The sequence below is a fragment of the Leguminivora glycinivorella genome, chromosome 4 (assembly GCF_023078275.1).
Source record: "Leguminivora glycinivorella isolate SPB_JAAS2020 chromosome 4, LegGlyc_1.1, whole genome shotgun sequence".
Classification (NCBI taxonomy): Eukaryota; Metazoa; Arthropoda; class Insecta; order Lepidoptera; family Tortricidae; genus Leguminivora; species Leguminivora glycinivorella.
In genome coordinates, this window is record NC_062974.1 from 21144230 (window position 1) to 21168507 (window position 24278).

The 24278-nt window shown below is 37.4% G+C and overlaps 1 protein-coding gene across 8 annotated transcripts in view; it reads left to right on the plus strand.

The window, feature by feature from the left end:
• LOC125225514 (guanine nucleotide exchange factor DBS-like) overlaps positions 1–24278 on the plus strand; it is a 180343-nt gene that overhangs the window by 53162 nt on the left and 102903 nt on the right. Inside the window, exon 1 of one of the 8 annotated variants that reach the window (XM_048129264.1) lies at positions 3435–3526. The exons of the other annotated variants lie outside the window; for them this stretch is intronic. Coding sequence (XP_047985221.1) covers positions 3451–3526 — 76 coding nt within the window. The 5' untranslated portion in view covers positions 3435–3450. Of the gene's footprint in view, positions 1–3434; positions 3527–24278 lie in introns of those variants that run through there. 8 annotated transcript variants of the gene reach the window in all.

The following is a 24278-nucleotide window of genomic DNA, read 5'->3' on the forward strand; positions in this document are numbered from 1 at the left end:
AAGCAATTAGACTTTTATACGGTTTTTAGACTTAATGTTAACTATTAGACGAATTTAATCAAATAACTTTAATTTCTGGTCATATAAAAGTAACATTTACGAAATCTGTAGTTGATAGTTACACTATTTTCTGTTGGCAACTCCACCGCCTCTCCACGTTGCACGCCGCATCGGGGATTCCCCAATAAACGTTTGTATACTGAATGTTAATCGAATTAAAATGTACGTTATTGTTATTGAAACACGTTACAATTCACAAAAAAACCGTTATTGACGAATTATTTGTTCATCTGAAAAAAAAAACCATATTTAGAAAAAAAACCATGGTGCTCGGTTTTTTTTTGTTTTTTTTCACAATTCTGAAAAAAAAACATTTGTTTTTTTTTTTTCTATTTGCAACCCTAGTAACGGATAGATTTTATATTAACGTATGTAAGAAATGTAAGAATCTAGTGTAGTATCGTAGCAACTCGCATCTCAATCTATTCTGTGATAATATCTACTACTGGCCCCGTAGCCGAATGGCATTTCTCCGACGCCAAACGAAAGCGATACGCCGCTGGCTCTGTCGCGCCAATACGCAAGCGCGATAGAGATAGATATCTACTAGCGCTTCGTTTCGTGAGCGTTTCGTGAGCGATTGTGCCATTCGGCTAGCCACCCTGAGATAGTTAATTGTCATGCAAGTAGCCGTAGCGTAGCGCGGATAGTGACCAATTGGCTATTTGTCTAGGTACGCAAAAGAACTTTACCTAATCATTATCAGCTGATATTAAATCAACGGCTATCTCCCCTGCTGTAACTCTACCTGCCCCTATTACCTAGAATTGGCATCGATTGGAGTAAAAAGCGGTCATATTGCCCGCGAAAGAAGCACACATTTTGATAATGTTAAGTGTGCGCTATTTTGCAATTTAATCTAATGTTTTTGCCAATCCTTTACATTTGGGTTTCTTTAACTTTTTTGTCATGGATCATTTGTCAAATCAAACAATTTTTTAAAAAGTCCCTCTTGTCAAAAATGATTTAGGAAAAGAATTACCTAGGTCTAGATTCTAGTCAATCAAGTAACTGAGCCTCTGTAATCCTGTTTTACCACTAGTCTTTATCACGAAACTTAAATCCTAAACACATAAAACACATATAATTACTGGCATAAATAATACTATAAAACTTACATAATGAATGGTAAACAGTTTTAACATACATCACAGTAAATAAATGTCTCATTGTGTTTGTATTATACCTGACTAATAAATATTTCATCTAATTGTAGAGTTATTATTGTTTACGCTTCGGATTATTTTTTGCATGATTATTACATGAATATAATATTTAATTTTGACCGCCATTCATAAAGGAAATCTGAATGTGACTGTCGAAGGTTCTTATTTTTAACCGACTTCAAAAACAGGAGGAGGTTCTCAATTCGACTGATTTTTTTTCTCGGATATTGTTATTTTTAAGTCCTTCTATCGGTTTCTACCGTTAGAGAAAATGTTGCAATACCTACTTAAAAAATACAGCGATTTTACAACTTTTTTTAGTTACTCAGAGCGGTTGGATCGGTGTTCATACGTAACAATTCATAATCCATAATTTATTGCATAATCAGCATGTGGTACAAAACAGGTGTTACAATATGGTAGGTTCACACAAAGATCAAAAGTTCGAGTCCTGCCAGAGGTGCGAATACTGCGAATCCGTACTTTATTTTTTTAATACCGCGATTTTTTTAGTTGTAGTTTACTTCCATTCTATCGTATCTACATTATATGTATGTTCTTCTTGTATGATGCATGTTGGTTTCGTGCGAGCATATCATCTTTTATCATTGCTCCATTGAATCTAATTGAATCTTGCGCCTAAATGAAGCTATACAGTGTGCAGAATGCGTAGTTGAGATGCCAGACATCACTGGTATCAGTTCCACTCTGGTTCTGCCGCCCCGCTTCCGAGGTATCGGAACCGAATCATTGGAATATCTTTGCTGATTCTTGTAATTAGCGATCGTAATTTTACTTTTTCCTGTTTTTGAAGTAACTTATTTTTCACATTGGATATCAGGTCAGATGAAAATGGGTTCTTCAGGAGCATTTTACATACATACATACATACAATCACGCCTGTATCCCATAAAGGGGTAGGCAGAGCACATGAAACTACTCAAATTTCAGTGCCACTCTTGGCAAGCAAGGGGTTGAATGAAAACGAAATTGTGACATTGCAGTTACAGGTTGCCAGCCTCTCGCCTACGCCACAATTTAACCCATATCCCACAGTCGACTTCTACGACACCCACGGGAAGAAAGGGGTATTTTATATAAATAATTTGGTCCACATAATAGTACTTTGACTGAAGACTTTGAGAGACGACAGCGCACGGCGTGGAAAATAATACATACATATACGATCTCTCTTCTCTTTGTGTCCCGTTATGAATGTGGGCGACAAAATTAAGTATTACACGCCTACTTTAAGTTCCTATATTTCAATATACTACATGATACTACGCTACTACTGATCTGATACATTATACTATTCACAGTATCATGTAAAAACCCCTTCTTAAAGTCCCCTCGTCCAACATGTCAACACACATTATGAGTACAACTCAGATAGTGCTATCTCGAGATTACTGGGATAAACAGTTCAACATTGATAGTGTTCCACTTTTCCTTTCCCTTACTCTATTTATACCTCTAACAGAGAAAGTACTTGCGTAGATAATTCAAAAATAGAACAGCTTTCTCGCTCTTAATCTGAATACCGCATAATGTATGAATTGCGAAACCCTCAGGCAATAGATATGGGAGTAATCTCATTCCGATCCTCAATTTATCTCATCTCATTGATGGGAAGCCAACGATAACGTTTTTCAATTGACATTTCAGTCGCGGTTCAGCGCGCGCTTTGTGTGTGTGGATTCATGGGTAGAATATCACTGCATATTGTGTGTAGATTCAAAGCCAGTGAGCCTTATATCGCGGTATCGGGTTGATGTCGAGGGATGGTGATGTCAGAGCGCGATAGCGCTAGTGTGGCGGTAGTGCCCGGGGCTTGCTGCCGCGTGCGCCGCAGGATGCAGTGCTTTGGATTTACCGGTAATTACCATAATTGGTGCTCAAGTTCTTCGACAGTAACATAAACTAATATGTAGTCTCCAGTTTTTGTTGACTAACAATGCGAAATTTCGCAAGTCTACAGCTATAACAAAAATCGCAGCGATCACTACAAACACTCGGTTTCCCAAACTCTAATCGCGTGTCGAGGGCCGCAACCATAGCGCGCGGCATTTCATTTCACTCAAGCGTTTGGCGAACCATGAAATTGATTTGTCACTTATTTTTGCTATCATGCTGAAGTCGCAAAACATCGCACGCAATGGTTTATCCGCTGGATGAGCGTGAGCAGTCGCATCGGCTGCGTCTGCACCGGCGCACGCGCTCAATGTGTCGCCTCAAGTACCGCGCCAAGATCGCACAGATGAGATTGAGTTTGTTTTTTGTGAAAAACCAGAGACTAGGCAAGTTTTTGTCAGTGATTATCAAATCTTTTCTTGTCGAACATTTGTTACGCACTGGAGCGGATAATGTTTACTTGCTGTGTGAAATTTTTCACGAGAATTGAAATCGCAATAGTGTTTTTGTTGATAGTTAAAAGCAGGTCTTTTACATCCATAAAATATCGAGCTACTAAATGCCTGATGCTGTAAATTACACCGCACCGTAATTTCGCGAAATTTGCAATTTTCCGAGGGAAGTAAAACATTGAAGGACGAAGCTAATTCGACTTTAACAAGTTCGCGGAGGCCGCAAATGAAGTTGGCATTATGTAAAGCAGTTACCCTTTCCCGCCTCTCCCGGTTTCAAGAAAACCCTGAAAATATGCGTTGCGGGAAGAGATTCCTTAGCAGGTGGTTGTTCTCATTCGAGAGTGGAAAAAATCCGCGTAATCCGGATAATATGCCGATTATCCAATATATATTATCCGGTTTACTGACGATTCGCCAAAAAACGTTTCCCAAAGTTTCACATCCCAAACTATTATTCCCAAATTATCATTTCCCAAATAAACGTTTGGCAAAACAACTTATCGCAAATTGACATTTAGCAAAACTTTTTTTGGCAAGTATTTGTTTCCCAAAATATTTACTTGGTCAAATTTCATTTTACCAAATATTATTTAGTCAAAGGTATTTTTAGACAAAATTTCCATTTCCCAATATATTGTAATTAAATGGCGCACTAAAAATTTGTTTGTTGATTTTATACTTTGTGTCCAAGATTTGTGTGAAATAATGTGTATGTCGTACTTTTTTCCTCCTGCTGCAAATGTCAAGGATGACATTTTCACTTACATGTCCGGATACATTTTATTAAAAAGAAACCTTATGTTTTCAAGACCATTATGTTCTATTAATTTTTAATTTATTTTTTTTTTTTTTATAGTACTACGTCGGTGGCAAACAAGTATACGGCCCGCCTGATGTAAAGCGGTCACCGTAACCTATGGACGCCTGCAACTCAAACAGTGTCACATGCGCGTTGCCACCCCATTAGAAACTTGTACATTCCCTTTTGCTGTGTTAAGTACACAGTAAAAAGGAGTGTACAAGTTCTAAGGAGGGTTCGGGTTGCCGACGACTCAAAGGACAATAAACGGAACAAGTTAGTTCCGTAAGTCCTCCCGTCATCAGCACACCGCACCCTCGTTGAGCTCTGGCAGCCTTACTCACCGACAGGAACACAACACTATGAGTAGGGTCTAGTGCTATTTGGCTGCGGTCTTACTTTAAAAAGCCATTTCCGGTTTGCTCACTGTCAACCTAACACGCTCCTCCTCGCTTCGCTCGTCGTCGCACCTAAACTGACCCTGTCGCACACGAGTTTTCTGTTACAATACTAATAAAATTATTACATTACATTTATGCCTTGTAATATTTATTGTCAAACGTGGTTTTGCATGGTGTAATTTGTAGAAACATTTTTTGACAAAAATAAAGTTGAGCATTACAAATTATCATTTGACAATTTTAAGTTAAATTTGGCAAAAAAATCTTCGGTAAATTAAATTAATCCCGTAGAAATGAAAATGCAAATGCCTAAATATTTTCGAAATTTGCGATGTGAAATTTTGACCAAACATGTTTTTGGGATATAAGTTTTGCCATTAAAAACGTTTGCGAAATAAAGTTTTGTCTAAGTAAAATTTGACTAAGTAAAATTGTGCCAAATGATAATTTGACCAAACAAATTCATTGCGAAACATACCTTTGCCAAACAATACTTTGGGAAATGAAACTATTGCGATATGATTATTGGGAAATGAAATTTGACGAAACGTTCTTTGGCGAAACGGCAGGACACCATATTATCCAATATTGCCGAGTTTCTAGATTTGTTATCATAATCCATGCCCCTCCGGTTTATATTTAGACTGCATTCCAATACCCGTCGATAGAAATTATTTTTATCAGTTTGTGTACATTTGTGCTTGAACGCGATCGTTGTGGAAATCGTGGAATACCGTTATGGCGTGGATATTGGCGCACTGGCACACGGATGCCATAATCGTTAATTGGATTTAATTAACGCAGTGTTTATGTTTTAGAGTTTAATGTTCATTATTGGGTTTCTCTTATCTGTTATCAACACTAAAGACTAATTAAAACTGGTAAGGTACAACGGGGCAATCTTGACTGGGGGGCAATTGTAACTAATCAATTTTTTCCATTATTACACAATGATGTTGAGTTCTACATGCATCCACTAAACACGCCTACCATATATAACCGGAGGACACTCTATTTAATAATTAGTGCAAACATTGTAAAACATGGAAAAAATGGACCAGTTACATTTGCCCTGTACGGATGGCATTAGAGAAACAACAGCTTCGATGAATATATGATTTATTCTGACTGATATTAGGCAAGGTACACGATTATATAGGCAGTGCTTACGTACTACTGACATAGGTAAATACATACTACATCACACGCCCCACCAAAAAAGGAAAAAAAAGAAAATTATTATTTTTCTTTTTTTTTTTTTTTCTCTTAACATTACATAAATAAAGAAACAAAAAAAGAAAGATAGGTACTTAAACATAATTTGCTAAGGTGAATACAACTTTGTACGGTTTTTATGAACCGACACCTCTTTATCCTTAACTATGATTACAACGTTAGGGTCAATTTGTCTTACAACTAGGAAAGGCCCTTTATACAGCGGGTCTAATTAACTTATTACTAAGCGCTTCATTTTTAATCAAAATCATATCGCCGGATTTATAAGTTACAGGGTTAACCTTGTGGTCGTACTGAGCTTTTCTTAATGTTTTCCCTTGAATTAAATTACATTTTGCGTCATATTGGGATTTTTGTAATCGGTATTTTAATTCAAAGGAATAGTCATTGAAGTTATACATAGGATCTAATGAATCACAAAGATTACTCGGTATATTGCATCGTCGGCCAAAGACAAGTTCATATGGAGTGTATCGGGTTTCTGAATGAACAGTCGTATTGTAAGCAAAACACCAGTAGGGTAGCCATGAACTCCAATTGTTAGTTTCATTATTAGTTTGAATGCGTAAGTAAGAAATTAAATGTTTGTGATTATTTTCTAAGGAACCTATGGTTTGATGATGGTAAGATGTTGACTTTAAATGACTTATGTTTAAAAGTTTGCATACTTCCTGCATTGTGGATGACAAAAATTCAGTACCCCGGTCAGTTATTATTTCTCGAGGAATACCATATCTCAAAATGAAACTGTTAACAAAAGCGGTTGCCACTGAGACTGTGTCCTTAGATGTAAGCGGATACGCCTCGACGTATTTGGTCAAGTTGCATTGAAGCGTTAATATATAAGTATAATTATTGCTATCCTTAACTAAGGGGCCCACTAAATCTAAAAATAACCTATCAAAGGCAAAGTTACCTGTAGTCGTTATGACCATTGGTTCCTTTGTATTTCTAAAGTATTTTTGACGTTGGCATTTGTCACATCTTTTGACAAATTCTGCAACGTCTTTCTCTAATCCTGGCCAAAAATAACGTTGCCGAATATTATTTAGCATACGTCTGATTCCAGCATGTCCGCTAGTAGGGAGCATGTGGTAGTCATTTAATATCACGCGCTGTGTATCGTGGTTGTCAATCCGGGAAGTGCTCTTCAATATGCGCAAGAAGGGTCCGGACCACTGCGTCATATCGTTAATGGTTTGAGCTAGTTCTTTAATTAAAGTTATGTTCTCAATATTCCTAAAAATGTATAAACAGTCGACTGATATTTTATTACAAAATTCGCTCAGTTCCCTCGCAAAGGCAACTCGTGCGCGATGCGATCGGGTTACCGGCCTAACATAAATAATAGACTTTGCTTTGTCATATGCGTAATCGGCATGTATTTCGTGACACTTGCTACTTAAAACTTCCCACTCGTTTTCATTTAAAAATCGTAGCTCCGTATAACTTCTCGGGGGTTTAAGTACTTCTACGACTCTAGGGTGATCAATCCTATCATCGGAAGCCCTATCAACATGAGTATTATTTTGCTGCTCCATTTGTTTTCTTCGCGCGCGAGTTAATACCGATATGTAATTTTCGCTCATCTTTTTCAAGTCGTCACTTGTTAAAGTTATACGCGACAATGCGTCTGCAGAAACATTGTCGGTCCCTTTTACATATCGTACCACAAAGTTATATTCCTCAAGGAGCAGCCTGAATTTAATTAATCTGGTAGTGGGATTAGTCATATTAAATAAATACACTAGCGGTTTGTGGTCAGTTTCTACTATGAAGTGCCGCCCATAGAGATAAGGTCGAAAATACTTAATGGACCACGTAATCGCGAGAAGCTCTTTTTCCACGGTTGGATAATTAATTTCTGATTTATTTAAGCTACGGCTTGCGTACGCTACGGGGTGTCCGTTTCCGTTGCAAAGTAGAGAACCTATTGCTATTCCGGACGCGTCAGTTTTTAAAATAAATTTGTTCTCTTCTCGAAAATCCGGGTATTGAAGTACGGGTGGCGTGGCTAATGACTGCTTAAGGGATAAAAATGCTTGTTTGCAATCGTCGTCCCATTTGAATGTCACGTTTTTACGTGTTAAATTATTTAAAGGTATACATGTAGCGGCAAAATTTGGAATAAATTTTCTATAATAATTAGCAAAGGCGACGAATCTTTTTACATCCTCTGTGTTTTGTGGCTCCGGATACCCCTGTAAAACTTTAACTTTATCCGGGTCCGGTTTAATACCATCCGCCGACACTACGTGTCCTAGATAAAGAAGTTCTTTCTTCAAAAATTCACACTTGTTCGGATTTAATTTTAAATTGAATTTACGTAAGCGACTGAAAATAGCCATCAGATTTTTGTTGTGCATATCCAAATTTCTTCCAAAGCAAACAAGGTCATCCATGTATATTAAACACTTTTCGTAGTTAAGGCCCGACATGGCTATCGTCATTGCCCTTGAAAAAGAACTCGGGCTAATTTTTAATCCCATTGGTAGCCTAGTCATGCAATATTGCCCTGAAGGGGATACAAACGAAGTGTATGGCCTACTTTTTTCAGCTAAGCTGAGTTGGAAGAACCCTTGATGTAGATCTAAATGACTGAAGTACATAGAACCGGACAATGAGTCTAATATATCATGGATGTTAGGGAGAGGGAATTTATCGTCCATTATACGGTCATTTAATTTTCGAAAATCTATTACCAATCTCCATTTTTTATTACCCTCTGAATCTGGGTGTTTAGGTACTAAAAGGACTGGGCTCGACCACTCGCTTTGCGTTGGTTCGATTATTTTTTCTTGTAACATTTTTTGTACCTGGTTTTCAAGTTCTGATTTTTGAGAATGTGGTAATCTATACTGTTTGACAAAAACAGGTGTTGCATCGGGTTTTAAGTGAATATTCTGTGGGTCTAATTTTGAGGGCGTTAATGTATCACCGGGTATATAAAATATATCTGAAAACTTTGCGCAAATATTCTGAATTGAGGTTTTTTCTTCACTATTTAGATGATTTAACTCTAAAAGTGAAAACATTTTACGCACCCTGTCCCCATTAACTTTTGCATCTTCAAACATACATAAAGTATATTGTCTAATCTTTTGTATTTCGGGCCTAAAATAACTAAGATGCACTTCTGTATCTCTAGTATTTAGTAACAGAACTGGTATTCTCCCTGCTTTCGGTGTACATAATCCTCCTGCCAAAAATACGCCATTGCAAAGCTCCTTTGAAATTACTATACAATCCTCGGTTACTTCAGTTTCTATAAAGAATATTTTTTCACATCTTGGCGGTAAAGTTAAATAGTTATTTTTACCTAATGCTCCTAGCTGTAAGGGTACCGTTATTTTCCCTAATGTAGCTGTATTTAAGGTGAATGTGTTCTGTTCGTAGTCTATAATACACTTATGTTTACGTAAAAAGTCCCGCCCTAGTATGGCACTAGGACCGCAAGGTAAGTTTCTAAGTACGTGAAATTTATGACATAAGCGGTGTCCATGTAAAGTAAACTCTATGTAAGCATAGCCTTCTGTGTAAAGATCGCCGCCGAGACCGATTTATAGGAACGATTTGCTTTTGGATTGGAATATTTAGCCGCGAAACTGTTTCATATTTCACGGCCGATACGGCGGCGCCCGTATCTGCTAGCATCTGAAACGTGTCGTCTCCAATTACTACTTCTAAGGAACTGTCGTATCTGTATGCATATATCGTATTAGGGACGAAAAAATTCGTAACCTGGGTTTTCTGTCGTGTTTTTAGTTTCCTGATCCTGACTTGACGTCGAAGGCTGCGGCTCTTCGGCTACATATATATTGGGCTGACTTTTGGACCTTCGGGTAAATACGTTATCAGATCTAAACCTATAAAATCCGCGGGTCGGATTTCCAAAACCGCGCCCAGTTTCATTTTGAGTATAGCTACCTCGCGAGGCCCGATTCCCGTAATAGGAATTCCGCACTTGCATGTTGCCGGGTGCTCCCCGACGCGAGTTATTGAAGCCTCGGCCTGTGCGTGGGTTATACTGACCTGTAATTCCCCTTCGATTGACAAAGATTGGAACCTCGCCGTTCTCCCGTGTGGACGAAATCTCCTCGTCCTTCGCGGCTTGAATCGCATCCTTTAATGTTGGTAGATTCCTGGCTGCCAGTATGATCCCTAAAGTAGGATTTCGCAACCCGTCGGTGAACCTTTTTATCGCCAGCTTCTCATTTATAGGTTTTAATACCTTGTGCGCATTTTGGTCACCGTCGGCTTGAGAAATTGTTAAATCAACGAACAACTGTTCAATTTGTGTACCGAATTCATCAATCGAAAGTGATTGCTGTTTTATTTGCATTAACTTACTGTGAATAGCAGTACTTGACTTTTTGGTTAGGAAATTATTTTTTAGGTCCAGAATAAGCGACTCACAGTCTGTGTATGACTGTGACATTCGTAACTTGGCATTTTCAGATAAACGTGTCTTGAGCACGAAATTAATTAATTTTCTTATACCGTCCGTTTCTAACATTGATTTATATAGTTCAATGGCATCGATTAATTTTTTAGTCGTATCCTCATCACCGGTCATAATAGGTAAGAGGTGGACTGCCGTTTTGAGATCGAATTTTTCCATGGCGGTTGACTTTACAATATGACTGCTCGTACAAAATTGGTATATTTTGTTATATAGATGTTCGATATTATTACGTAATTCGTCAATATATACTACTGTATCGCTGGTAACTTCTCCTTTTAAGATTTTATTATCTATCACTTTTGAATACTCCAAAAACGTATCATATAACTCTTTTGCTGTTATCAACTTTTCATTTAATTTCTTTTCTGTTCTTTTTTCAAGACTTAACTTAGAAATATTTTGCTTAAGTTTGCTTAATTCATTGTATAAATCTGTAAGCTCTTGAAACATCGCCTTAAAGGCATTTACTTGACGAACATATATGATACGTTTTAGATAAATTTATATTAAAATTAATCTATGTTATAGGTAATTAATTCTACTAACTCACATTTGAACCACATAACACTTCACTTTCGTCGCATTGCGTCACCGTGCCGTCAAAAGTCCGAGGAAGGCGTCGTAAAAAAAAACTGTTACACCGCATCTGCTGCTCCGGTCCTCTTCCCGAGTCCAAAGGATCGCCTGAAGGCCACTTGACCGTTAATTTCCCTACGGATCATCTTCTTATGGCATCTCAAATATATCTTGTATAGCCCGTACACGAAGATCAGAGCAATAATGACAAGTATGGTCATCAGGACTATGTTGGTGTTGCTGACGTGGTATGCCAAATCCTTCACCGAGGCATTTGCTTCATTGTTTCCTCCTGAAGCCGTCTGCGCGATGATTACCTCTTGTGGTTTAGATGTGCCGGACCCCATTTTAACAGTAGGTAACGTCGTACTGCATTATTGATGTGACATTAGCTTATAACGAATACACTGCCACTTCGCCCAAATGGGGTATAGTCCCACAGACATTGTTCAGTCTTTAACAAAACACTGCTTGTTCTGCCACTTTAGTCCACAAATTGTTTAATTTTTATTTAATTTAGTTCCTTCATTTTTAATTAATTACAACCTTGCACTCGCGAACACGAGGCCGCTGCCTTAAAAGGCAGGGTCGCCATGTACGGATGGCATTAGAGAAACAACAGCTTCGATGAATATATGATTTATTCTGACTGATATTAGGCAAGGTACACGATTATATAGGCAGTGCTTACGTACTACTGACATAGGTAAATACATACTACATCACAGCCCCCAGTCGAGATTTGCCCCGCTGTACCTTAGGTAATTTTGTAGGGTATTCTCCATAAATATGGCATAATATGTATTTTCTTTTTTGCGCTCTCAATGCCCGAAAGCAATGTTTACAGATAGGTACATATTACTACATATTAACCTTTCTTGGTAACTTGCTTACTACGCAGCAACCCATTTAAAAGGAAAGTGCTTACTTTGTCCTAAACCTCGCATTTATACGACCTATCTCAACAAAGTGCCGAGGTGCTTGAAAACAGATGTAAAAGGTCCCTTTTTCTCCAACAAAGCGAAGGTCGCTTTTTTTTCGCTGCCCGTTGCATGCCAATGGCAGACAACTAGAGACCTCCGCAAATAGAACCTTTTCTATCGGACCCTTGCGTATTAAATTGAACGTTGTGTAACTGAAGAACCAACCTTAATGCATATACTTTGATAATGTTTGTTTATATTAGCCAGAATGGGCCGGAATCCATTATATAAACATTAAATACTTTTTAACATAAACAAGTGTTGCCAGTGAAGTAATATTGAAAGTAGTAAACTTGGTAATCCTAATCGGAAATCAAAACAACTAAAGAGAGCGTACTACACATCCGGTGATATTTTTGGGGATTTGAAGGTAGGAAGTGCAAAACTAACATCACTGTATCCACCATAGGGACTAATGAGTTACTCGCTCTTACTTCCAGTTCTGCACGGGAAGCATGGTCGCGCGATAGACGATAAAATATCAGGCCGTCCCTATCGCACTTACAAATAGTGCGATAGGGACGGCCTGCTATTTTATCGTCTATCGCGCGACCATGCTTCCCGTGCTGAAGTATGGAACCGGGTCCATTCTCATAGCATCTCATCATCATCATCATTGGCCTTCGAGTCTATAACAGACTATACAAGCAGTGTCACGTAAGGCGACAACGTTTTTCATGGCTGTGTAAGCCAATGCGGGAGCGACAGACACGACCACAATTCTGGCAGGTGTAGTGTACCCGAGCATCTCATAGGGTCAAGTCATATTCGGCAGTTTTGAAATCTTTCTTTCAACGGTTGGCTAACACGCTGGCTAGCGACTAAACTAGCATGTCTACGAAGATTGATACGAGACACTATATTTCTAATTATAATTGTAACATGTGAAATTGTCAAATTTTCATTACACTAGTTCTCTATTTTCCCAGCTTTTTTTCAGTTTCCATTTTCTACCCTGGCCATAGATAGTTTAAAACGATAAATCATTATAAATCCAAGGCACATCAGTATCATGGTAAACCAGCATACCATTACGGAAATACCTTCATCCTAGTGCACCTAGCTAGCCATGTGACAGACCGTGAAGTACGTGCACATAAGTGAACATAACGACGGCTATTACTTTACCACTATCTGTACATATGTATTTATATGCATATGTATTTCTATAACGTCCGTAGCAAGGACAATGTATATAGGATTTACAGTCTCCATACAAATCAACCTCGAGAATCGTACCTCATTTTTTTAGCGCATTTTTATACCTATTATATACTATCATAACTACACTGATGATGCCTACAATTTTTGTTTTCAAAATGTCTATTGACGTGTTTTCTTGATATTAAAATAAAGAAGCATGTCATTTGTTCTTATAAAACATAAAAACACGTAAGAATATTTCGGGAAAATATTATTTTAGCCACTTCCAGGCTGCGAAACAGCGCCATCTGGTTTTAAGCCTGTAAGGCCCATACATTTTAGGGGTACGCTTTTTTGTATGGGCTTTGTCTGTCCTAGTGATGGGTCGTCGGTAAAATACTCGTTACCAGTATTTTTCCATTTGGGAATATTACCAGTAAAATACCAATCTTACCGGTAATATTACCAAAACCGGGTAATATACAAAATTTTCGAGTTTTATGAGACGCGATGGTTATTTTTTTAATTATGTATTACTAAGTCGCCATCATAAAACTTAAAAAATCTCGTAGAGTGCCTCGGGGAGTAAATTACCAATCTTACTAGTAATATTCCCAAAAATACCGAGTAAATTACCAGTCTTACTGGAAACATTCCTTTCCTACATTGTCACCAACTGTAAATATACTTCGTATAATTTTGTGGTATCACGTGGCAGATATATCTAATATTTGAATATTTTGTCCCTTTTCCATAAAATATAAAAACTATTTTATTAAACTTACAACTTTGCACACATCAGGCTAAATAGTAGGAAATTGACAGCTTTGGTTAGAGAGGAAGTAGTGGAACCTACCCAAATTTATTTATTTAAAATTGTACTCGACGATATAAACGTAATTAGCTAAATACCGTAAACTGGGGTTACTTTGATACTTGGGGTTACATTGATAAAAACTTCGTTCGAATTCTACATATCCCAACGCATCTGTCCATTTTTTTTAACAGCGTTGGCACTATTGATAGTTACTTCCATTAGTTGCTCTAACGCAGCGAAAAAGTGGCAGTGCAAATCACGTGTCAAAATATAAGTATAGTTTATCGCTATTTATCATGTTCAAATAACTTCTAAACTAACTTAGTGGGTATTAAAGTAAAAGGTTCACAGTGAATATTAGCTTGCTAGAAATATTTTAGGTATATCATTGTATTGAGTTTCGTGTTAAAATTCAAACTAGGCATTTTATTACTAATTATTTAATTTGTGGGGTGTCTTTGATCACCTGCATGGGGTAACATTGACCATACTTACACAAAGTTGATTATTGTGTATTATGTCAAGGTACTTATGGAGGCTGATAATTTGATCTCATTTTGTGATAAATATTGAGACAATCTTACATAAAGTTGATTTTTCGAAGATGGTTATTTATATGTTTGATCAAAGTTACCCCAAAATAGCATTAAACAGTTGTAACTTTTGTACCTGCGAACCGATTTTTATGTTTCCTTGAGATGAAATACTTCTGTAAGGGGTTACATTCGATTACCAAAAAAAACCTAGTTTTAGTTTTTTTTTCTCCGCACATTATTTTATTAGCATTTCTAGATTTTGACAAGCGAAAGACTAAAAAAAGTTGATATTAGAGAAGTTTAAACTTTGAAACTGATCAATGTAACCCCAGTTTACGGTGCCTATCTATTCTATTGTAATACAATTGCAAGTCTGCATTAGGTACACAATAACTTTGTGTTAACTATGTGTGTGTACCGAATAGGTAATGTGAAACAAAACCAGCAAAGTCCGAGTAGGACGGCCGATTTTTTTCTCTCTTTTTTACTCTGAGGTACAGTAAGAAGTGAAACTTCATTATCGGACCATTTCTCTACTATTTACAGTTTAGCCAAAATTTGTTAGATGAGATTTAAGCAAAAATAAAATACTACCCTATTAATTTTCTATATTTACAGTACATAAACTAATCTGTATGCCTACAGCTGTGTAACCCTGCCTTACCACCTTTCGGTTCTGTGGTCCTGGTACTACAGCTGATAGGAAATATGGATATTTGCAAGAAAATTTCTATTATTCGCCTTCCGGTTCTGCGGCCCTGGTACTACAGGTGATCAAAAATATGGTGTAGCTGGGAAAAATTATAAATGAAAATGTTTATACAGAATGTTTATACGTTGCTACAGATGTAGTGCGAAAGTCGAAAGGCTTTTCCTTCGTATTTTTACGGAAACGTTCGTATTTGCCATGCTAGTTCAGACATTGTCAGTACCTCTTATACTGAGACTGGCTGAAATAGCATCACACGCTCGTACATTTCCGTAAAAGTACGAAAAAATTATTTTCGCACTAAATTTGTAATCTGTGAGTAGCCTCATTACTTACACTTGCCTGTGTACATGAGAATATAGTTAGACAAATCCAAGGTAAGACTATCTATATACTCAGCGACAGTCAAGCGGCACTCAAAGCCTTCACATCGCCCAGAGTTACCTCTAGACTGGTATTAAACGGCATCCAAGCTCTTAACAAGCTTGGAAGGCAAAACAAGGTGCAACTGGTATGGATACCGGGGCACGAAGGCTTCATTGGCAATGAAAACGCTGATGAACTTGTCAAGGCCGGATCTGAAGACAACTTCATAGGTCCGGAACCTTATGTGGGCCTTTCACAAGGAACCATCAGAACGGCTATGAAAGACCAAACAAAGGCTAGTCACCAAAAAGAGTGGGATGCCCTGGTTGGTCTGAAGCATTCAAAGCTCTTTATGCAGAGGGTAGACTCTGGATGGAGCAAAAAGCTAGGGAAGCTAGACAAAGGACAACTCCAAATTATAACGGGGGTGTTTACAGGCCACTACGGGGTCAAAGGAATTTTGGCCAAGATGGGACACGCCGACAACACTGATTGTCGCATGTGTGGCGAAGAGGAAGAGACCGTCAAACATTTAATGAGTGAATGTCACGCCCTCGCCAGACAAAGAATGAAGAACTTTGGAACAGGCTACCTGGCACCGAAGGACTTCAGAGAGCTACCCATGAGCCTCATCATCCGATACGTGGAGATGGTCGAGAAGCTCCTGAATAGCTGAAGGATCTTAGGATCGTAGGGGGTAATTGCACAAAAGATCCCGATGGGTCGAAGTGTATCCGTAAGGGCCCCCGCAGATTTAAGATACGATTAAGATAAGATAAGCCTCATAATTACTTAAATTATTTCTAAATTAATTAAAAGAAAAAAAAACAATTTTGAGATGCCTATAATTCTAGTATAAGAAGCTCTTTGATGTGATATGTAAAACAAACTTTCATTTAATTTTTTTTAATTTTTACATTACCTAAAGTGACCCCTATGATAGAAATGTATTAATGTAAGTTACATGTCTGTCTTTGGGTCATAAGGTTATATATGTCTATCAAATTTCAAGTTATTCGAATCTGTATTTTCGGAGAAAATTGGCTGTGTTTCTGTGACAGACGGACGGTGATCCTATAAGGGGTCTGTTTTTCCATTTTAAGGTACGGAACCCTAATACAACAAATTAAAACCGATTTAACTATTTTTTGTTATATTTTCGCCATATTATTCCTTAAAATTATGATTCATTGCAACTTTCATATCATACTACTATAGAAATATTACCAGTAAGATTGGTAAAATACTCGGTAGTATTGGGAATATTACTGGTAATATTGGTAGTTTACTAAATGACGTTAGGTAGGTATTATTTTTTGTTATAATACAGTGCAACAAGTCTGCTTCGTATCAATAAACACAAAAGAAATATTTTTTATCTTTTTTTATGGCTATATTTCTCTAAATTACCGCTAAGTGGTAATATTACTAGTAACATTACTGGTAAAATACTCGTTTTAGTAATATTACCGGTAACGACCCATCACTAGTCTGTCCAGTATTATATGGTCCTTGGTTCGTTCGTAGTACGGGTACTTGCTTTACTAGTATGTGTTAACCTTTGTCTCCTCAGTCATACCCTAAGGCACGTACCTCTTTGATTATAGTAAACGCTTTGGTTTATTACATAGAAAATATCGTACGTAACTACGTAGTATTCCGTGGTCTATCATTTTACTCAATAATATGCCGATGTTTTACTCGCAATCCCGCCAGTTGATTTGACCCACTATTCTCGTTTTGAGAAAGTAATTACATTGCAGTTTCTGTAGTTAGTTTCTAATACAAAATGTGTATTTTGTTGGATGGTGTAAAATCAACTGCGGCTTCGTAACGTAATCTCGTCTTAATTCAAAGATAGGTACCTATATCCAGAACAATAACCTTAATGAAAATCGGTTTGGCCATAGCCATCTAGTCGCGTTAATGTGTCGACTAAGCCTTTGAACATTGTACCATTGACATCCACATAAAAAACAAATTGGATACTCAAACTCGCACGTCAGAAGTATTCGCATCGAACCTTGAACCAAGCAAGATCAAGAAAATGTCGAATCATTCTCGTATCAGCACACTTAGAAGAGCCCTTTTCAAATCCCAATCTCTGCCACGAGGCTGGCCGTTCAGAACAATAAAGATCAGTACGTATCCGGCCTTGCCCTTCGCTACACTGGCTATTATATAATGACTCGTTATGTAATTGTGACGCTTGGTTACATCGGCTTGGATTGACATTGCCGGTAATTCTTTATCTAATAGCGGTGTAGCTAATCGTGTAATTTACTTGGTTTATGACGTCGCGGAGTAGAATGTCGGCTGGACTAAATAAACAAATGGGTCATTTGTTTATTTATCACCGTTTACTTAAAAGACATGCGATGCGGAGTTATACCACGCCACGTACCATCAGAACGAAACCGAACACTGATACAAATCGATATAGTTTGGTCGGTTTCGTTCTAAAGGTGCGACCATTCATCTCATAAAATAGTGCCAATTTTCAGGTCTTCAATAGGGAATAAAAATACCGGAAAATTATGATTTATTAATTTCATTATCGTGTATGAGTATGACGTACAGTGTAACACGCTTCCAAAAGGCCCCTTCTTCAGACCCTCTTGACTGTACTGTATTTAATGATACCCAAATAATACTTAAGGCTACTATTCACTTCTCACTTTCTTTCAAGTTCTTGTGAAACTTAGTAATGTAATGCTTCAACTAGAAAGGTATTTGCGCCTTTGCGGACCGATCATTTTCCGAACCGATTGACACGACTCCCGTGTAAATTGAAAGCTGGTACTTGAAACCAAGAGAAAGCAAAAGGTTTGAAATCAGCGCACACTGTATGACTAGGGATAAAGCTACTTACACATGTCGATAACTTTATTCTTTGTAGAAAGCATCTTAACCCAATTTTGAGCGTCCGGGAGCGCAGCGGAAGCCCTTTGTAGTCAATTTCAATCGAAGTTGGAGCGACTGTGAGGCGAGCCGCGAAACTTGCAGGATTAAATATCATACGTAATACGTATGTTGTCTATGTCCATTTGATGGTACTCGTACTGATATTTAGGTGCGAATATCAAATATTTTATTTAAGACCGTTTTAATTTCTATTTTTCAGGACTCTTATTCTTTTGTAGTACCTAGGTCAAATGAGCATGTTGACACGAAGTGAAGGACCGCTGTATAGGAAAGATAATATAAAAGCTACTCTCAGTCTCTCAGCCTTGGACTGAATACATTCGAAACTTTCTTAGAAGCAAACAAACTTTAGACTTTACTTTGTATAAATGCTTGGACTGCAATCCTCCGCGATCAATTGAACTGTCATTATTGTCATTAAAAACGTCGCACGATAATTATTCGACGTAGCTCTAGATCTATTATTTGTCTAAAGTACCGTTCTAAATGTCCCGTCACTAATCCCCTCGGCTAGTCCAAAGTCTTGACCTTTCCACACGTGAATATGCCGGGTCGTTGAACTCTAATAGTATGCATAAGTGTTGGCAATTCGCGCGTGGGCATCGATCATCGCGCATTTCAGTAGACTAGACAATGCGTTTCTTAATAACTGGGCCTACTTAGTACAAGCATTAGCAGTTGCGAAAGGATCTAAAATGCGTTTACCTACTTATACATACATATCTATTAAAAGGTATAAAAGGGACTCTTTGACCTTGAAAATATTGGAGGCGTTCGTCAACAATTTAGAATCTGTTCATGGTTAGACAGACTCACAAAATATTAAGCGTTGAGGGTCTCATTTATAATTAATTCATTGGTTAAGATCGATGAGATTGTTCATATTCGTAGTTTATTTCACATAAACATTAGGTACATATTGAATACTCGATGGTTAGGTAAACAGTAGGAGAACATGGCTATTGTCCAGGCGCTAGAGCGTATCCAAGTATTCTAAGTTATACAACTTTGAGCTCATTCATAATCTTTTACGATATACTAATTAAGATACTTTTATATGGCTTCTTAAACTACATTAATATTTATGCTGCGTTTAGCAACAGAGTCAAAGGATTACGTACACAATCATCATGAGATTCATGAATGTAACATATAATAAGTACCTACGTTAAAATAGATAGAAATAAAAAAATACAGTTCTTATTATTTAGGTATTGAGTATTGAGGTGGAATGTTGCAAACGTTATTTTCAGCGTATTGCTCTATATCACACTCATTTTCACATATGAAATAAGAATTGTAGAGTCTCTTACTTAAGTGAGAAGACTGGTCTAGAAAACAATTATAATTTTACTTGATTCCGCTCCAATGACTAACCTAACCCTAACTAAACACAACACATAATACTTTAAGTTTTCGCGCTTTTTACACATATTTAAAGTCACATACAGGTCGAACGCGATTAATTAACATTATTTTACCTTTTTTTTCAACGTTTCGGCCAGGTTGCACTGGCCATGGTCGTGGTCGCGGAAGACTGACGTCCCAGCAAAGCGTCACTGGAGATGTAAACACCACAAAACTAAGGTGTGCAAACCGGTTAACCGGTTAACCGAAAAACCGGTTAACCGAGACTTTTTGGCCTCTGTTAAAAACCGGTTTTTATAGTCTCTAACCGGTTAATAACCGAAACTGTATTTATTTCTCAAAATTTGGAAAATTAGGCATTAAAAGGTTCAAAAATACGTAATTATTTAATTTTTGTAAAAATAAAGATTTATTCATTACTTTTCATTAACTAGATTATTATCTGTAATGATTTTATTTTAAAAATTAGTCCCGAGTCTACTCAATTAAACATTTTATACAATACAGTTTATACAGTAGAGTCCGGTTAGTATATTACGACTCCGCATAGACCTAACGTCCAACCTCTTACAACGACATAAGCACAGGTATTTATTTGTTTTTCGTATGTGATAGTATGAAAGTACATCCGTTTATTACGACTCCGATTTTAACGACCAGCCGCTTTTTACGACACATTTTACACAGAATCCGTCCGTCAAGCCCGGTTGCAACGACGAGCGACAACGTTTTTAGTTTTACTAGTAAATTGAGGAAACAAAGCTACTTCCACCCGAGCACGGCTGGCGGCGGAGATTGCATTGTGGCCATGTAACTTTTTGAAGTATTGCTCTTAAAATTTTATCAATTTGTTCGCTCTAATCTTATAAGCTAAATAGAACCCAATTTGTATTTTTCGATTGCGTACAAACTAGTTTTACTTACAAATGATGAGCAAGTACGCATACTAAAAAGGACTTTTCTAACTAAACAAGTCACAATAAAATAAGGTATTAATACTATGATAATAATACCCTGTAAATAAACCTATTGATTGAAATGTTTTAGTAATAGAGATGTAGATATTACTTTTAATTAAAAGAAATGAAATTCGTTTTGTACGACATCCGGTTAGTACGACGTAATATCAGATCGGCGGTCCTTTGAGCGTCGTTGTAACCGGAGTCTACCGTATATTTCAAACTATATTTTTTAAAAGAAAGGTAAAATGGAGATCTTGGTTTTCTTACATCAATTGCTTGTATTACTAGGGGCTCTGGGAGCTGTAGACCTTCGCGACATGCCTAGAAAACGCAAAACTGACGAATCTCATTCAAACCACACAAGCCTTTATTAGCAATTTCCGCATTTACCAAATTTCCAAAAGCTGGATAAAAATGATCTTCATCGTGCAAGTAATACCTGCTACGATATCATCAACATCAGAATTCTTAAAGGTAATGGTAATTATTGCGTAGACCGGCCATTTACTAAAAATCCTCAAAACCGGTTAATGACCGGTTAACCGGTTTTGAAGGAAAAGTCTCGGTTATTAACCGGTTTTTTAAGTTAACCGGTTTTTGCATACCCTACACAAAACTACCCGATATTAATTTATATAAATGAAGCGGGTAGATTATATTTATTTGTCTACCCCGAACATTTATATTAAATTAAATTAATATCGGGTAGTTTTGTGGTGTTTACATCTCCGGTGACACTTTGCTGGGATGTCAGTGTTCCGCGACCACGGCCAGTGCAACCTGGCCGAAGCGCTGGGAAAAAGGTAATATGTATAATGTTAATTAATCGCGTTCGACCTGTATGTGACTTTAAATATGTAAACACATAATCTATAAAACCAATAATGTATCATTATTGTTTGTCGAATAAATCACTTCTATGTATTATTATAACGTATTCGTCGAATCAATTTCTAACTTTGCGTCTACTCGCTTTTTCTGACATACCTTCACGGAGTAAATACAACCGCAACACACAGAAATGGCATGCGCACAATTAACCATAATTTCTTTTTTGCCCCAACGGCAACAAATGTCTATTACACTCGAATTAGAGTTCCCACTTGGAGTAATTTCGAGCCCATTGTTTTGATCCCCTATAATTATAAGCCTACAAATGACACCACAATTCGATTTAAATTACAAGAGAGCCCGTATCTTTCTGTATCAAGTTCCGTAAAGAAACGTCGTCCGCTTTTCTCATATATCGTAGGACAATGAGAATGATAAAAGCCATAACACATCCGACATGCTTCATTGTACAGATGATATCAAAGATTAACCAAGATAACAATAGTAGTAAGTAGTCCATTCACAAACGCAGATCTAAAATAATTTTTAAGAAAAAAAAACCGTCGCCTTTCGGGTTCTGGTGAAAGCTACTTGCGAATGTTGAATGATGTAGAAATGTGTAGGTATTTTTTAAAACTGCTTTTAATGCTTTAATTATTAGATGGCAACACAAATGAATATACGAATAACGTTAAGGTTTGAGGAGTTTCCTCAATTCCTCATGAATCCGATTATATTATAAGAAATCGAAGCTTGACAAACTTTGACTTGAAAACTCAATATGCTTAACAAACATAACTAAATAAATGTCACTGTTCTGAACTTAAATGCATGCTTTTCTTACAAAAATACCAAAGTCACTATAAGCGTGCCGTTCAGATTTGAGGAGTTCGGTTCTGACCATCATCAGCAGTTCCACTGCACCAAATGTCACTGTTCTGGACGAAAGTGCATGCTGTTCTTATAAAAATACCAAAGTCACTATAAGCGTGCCGTTCAGATTTGAAGAGTTCCGTTCTGGTCATCATCAGCAGTTCCACTGCACCAAATGTCACTGTTCCGTACCTAAATGCATGCTGTTCCTTTAAAAACACAAAAAACACCATATGTATGCCTTTCAGATTCGAGGAGTTCCCTCGATTTCTTCAGGATCCCATCATCAGAACTGAGTTCTGAGAAAAATGGGACCAATCTGTATACATATACATTCAATCAAAAAAAAAATTCAAAATCGGTCCAGTAACGACGGAGATATCGAGGAACAAACATAAAAAATAAAAAAAAAAAACAAAAAAAAACATAGAGACGACTTGAGAACCGTCCTCCTTGAGAGATATGAGGCGACGCAGGCGACGGTTAAAAATGTATCAGGGTGACACTTGCACGACTTGTCATGTGACTACTTGACTAGAGTTACAATTAAAGAATGAAGACTTTGGTCTTTTACCGTGTTTGTCGCTGAATTAATTTAAATACGTGTAGGTACAATCGTTTAATATCCAAAGAAGAAGAGAGACTATAATGATTAATGTAACATCAAAAACTACCACCCGTGCAATATCCCGCAGGTGTAAAAGTCGACTCGACTAAAAGATATGGATGGGTTCAATTGGCTAAAGTTTAGGCTATAGGGTGTGACAGGTTGCTAGCTGTCACTGCAATATGTATAACGATTTTGTTTTCCTTCAGGCTTGAGCAGTTTCATGTGCTATGTGAATACAGGCGTGATTCTATGCATTGTGTATTAAAAATTCCAGAACTAATTAGGTTCTACCCCTTGTTGCCATGACACACACTTTCAAACAAAAGTCAAACCGACCCCCAGTGATAGGAATCTCGGAAGCCAATTGTCGGCACGGCGATGGCTCGGTGGACGGATGCTGTCATGCGGTCACGGGCAAGAGCGGCAAGAGGTGACATAACTGGGGCACTGGGAGGAAACTGTCGAGAATAGTGCTGTTTATTCGGAAGCCTGGGAGTTTATTTGTTCGTTTATCGCTTTTGGTAGCTTTTTTGCTTTCTGTAGCCGGTTTTTATGGTGCCCTTCACGCGTAAAGAAGTTTAGCAAGTGTGATCATTACATAGTACGCACTGTACGCAGCGCAGACTAGATACATCTATGTATAGTTTGCCGTCATTTACGAAAAAAAACAAGAATGAAATGACGAATGTTAGATGCTCATTTTCGCTAAACTAAGTCCAGTTAATCTTCCGAAATAGGCTTAAATTGACAATGATCTAGACTAGCTCACAGCGAACTCTTCGGTCATTAGTACAATTTTACTCTACAAGAATTTAGCGCTCGTTTTTGCGAGACGCTTCATTTGTTTTCGCTCGTAAAAGTCGTAAATTATTAACGTGACTCGCAATTTACTTATCAGACGTCCTTTTTTATATTTATTGAATTCAATTCAACAAAAGATAATTCTGCGGTTGTTTTTTACATAGGTTTAACCTAGGAAGGATAGTTGCTTGGAACTGGTGGTATTACTGAAAAGTAAAAACCTACCACAAAACGCGAATATTGGAAAACTTTTTCTGTGGATATAGAATCACTTGTACGTAT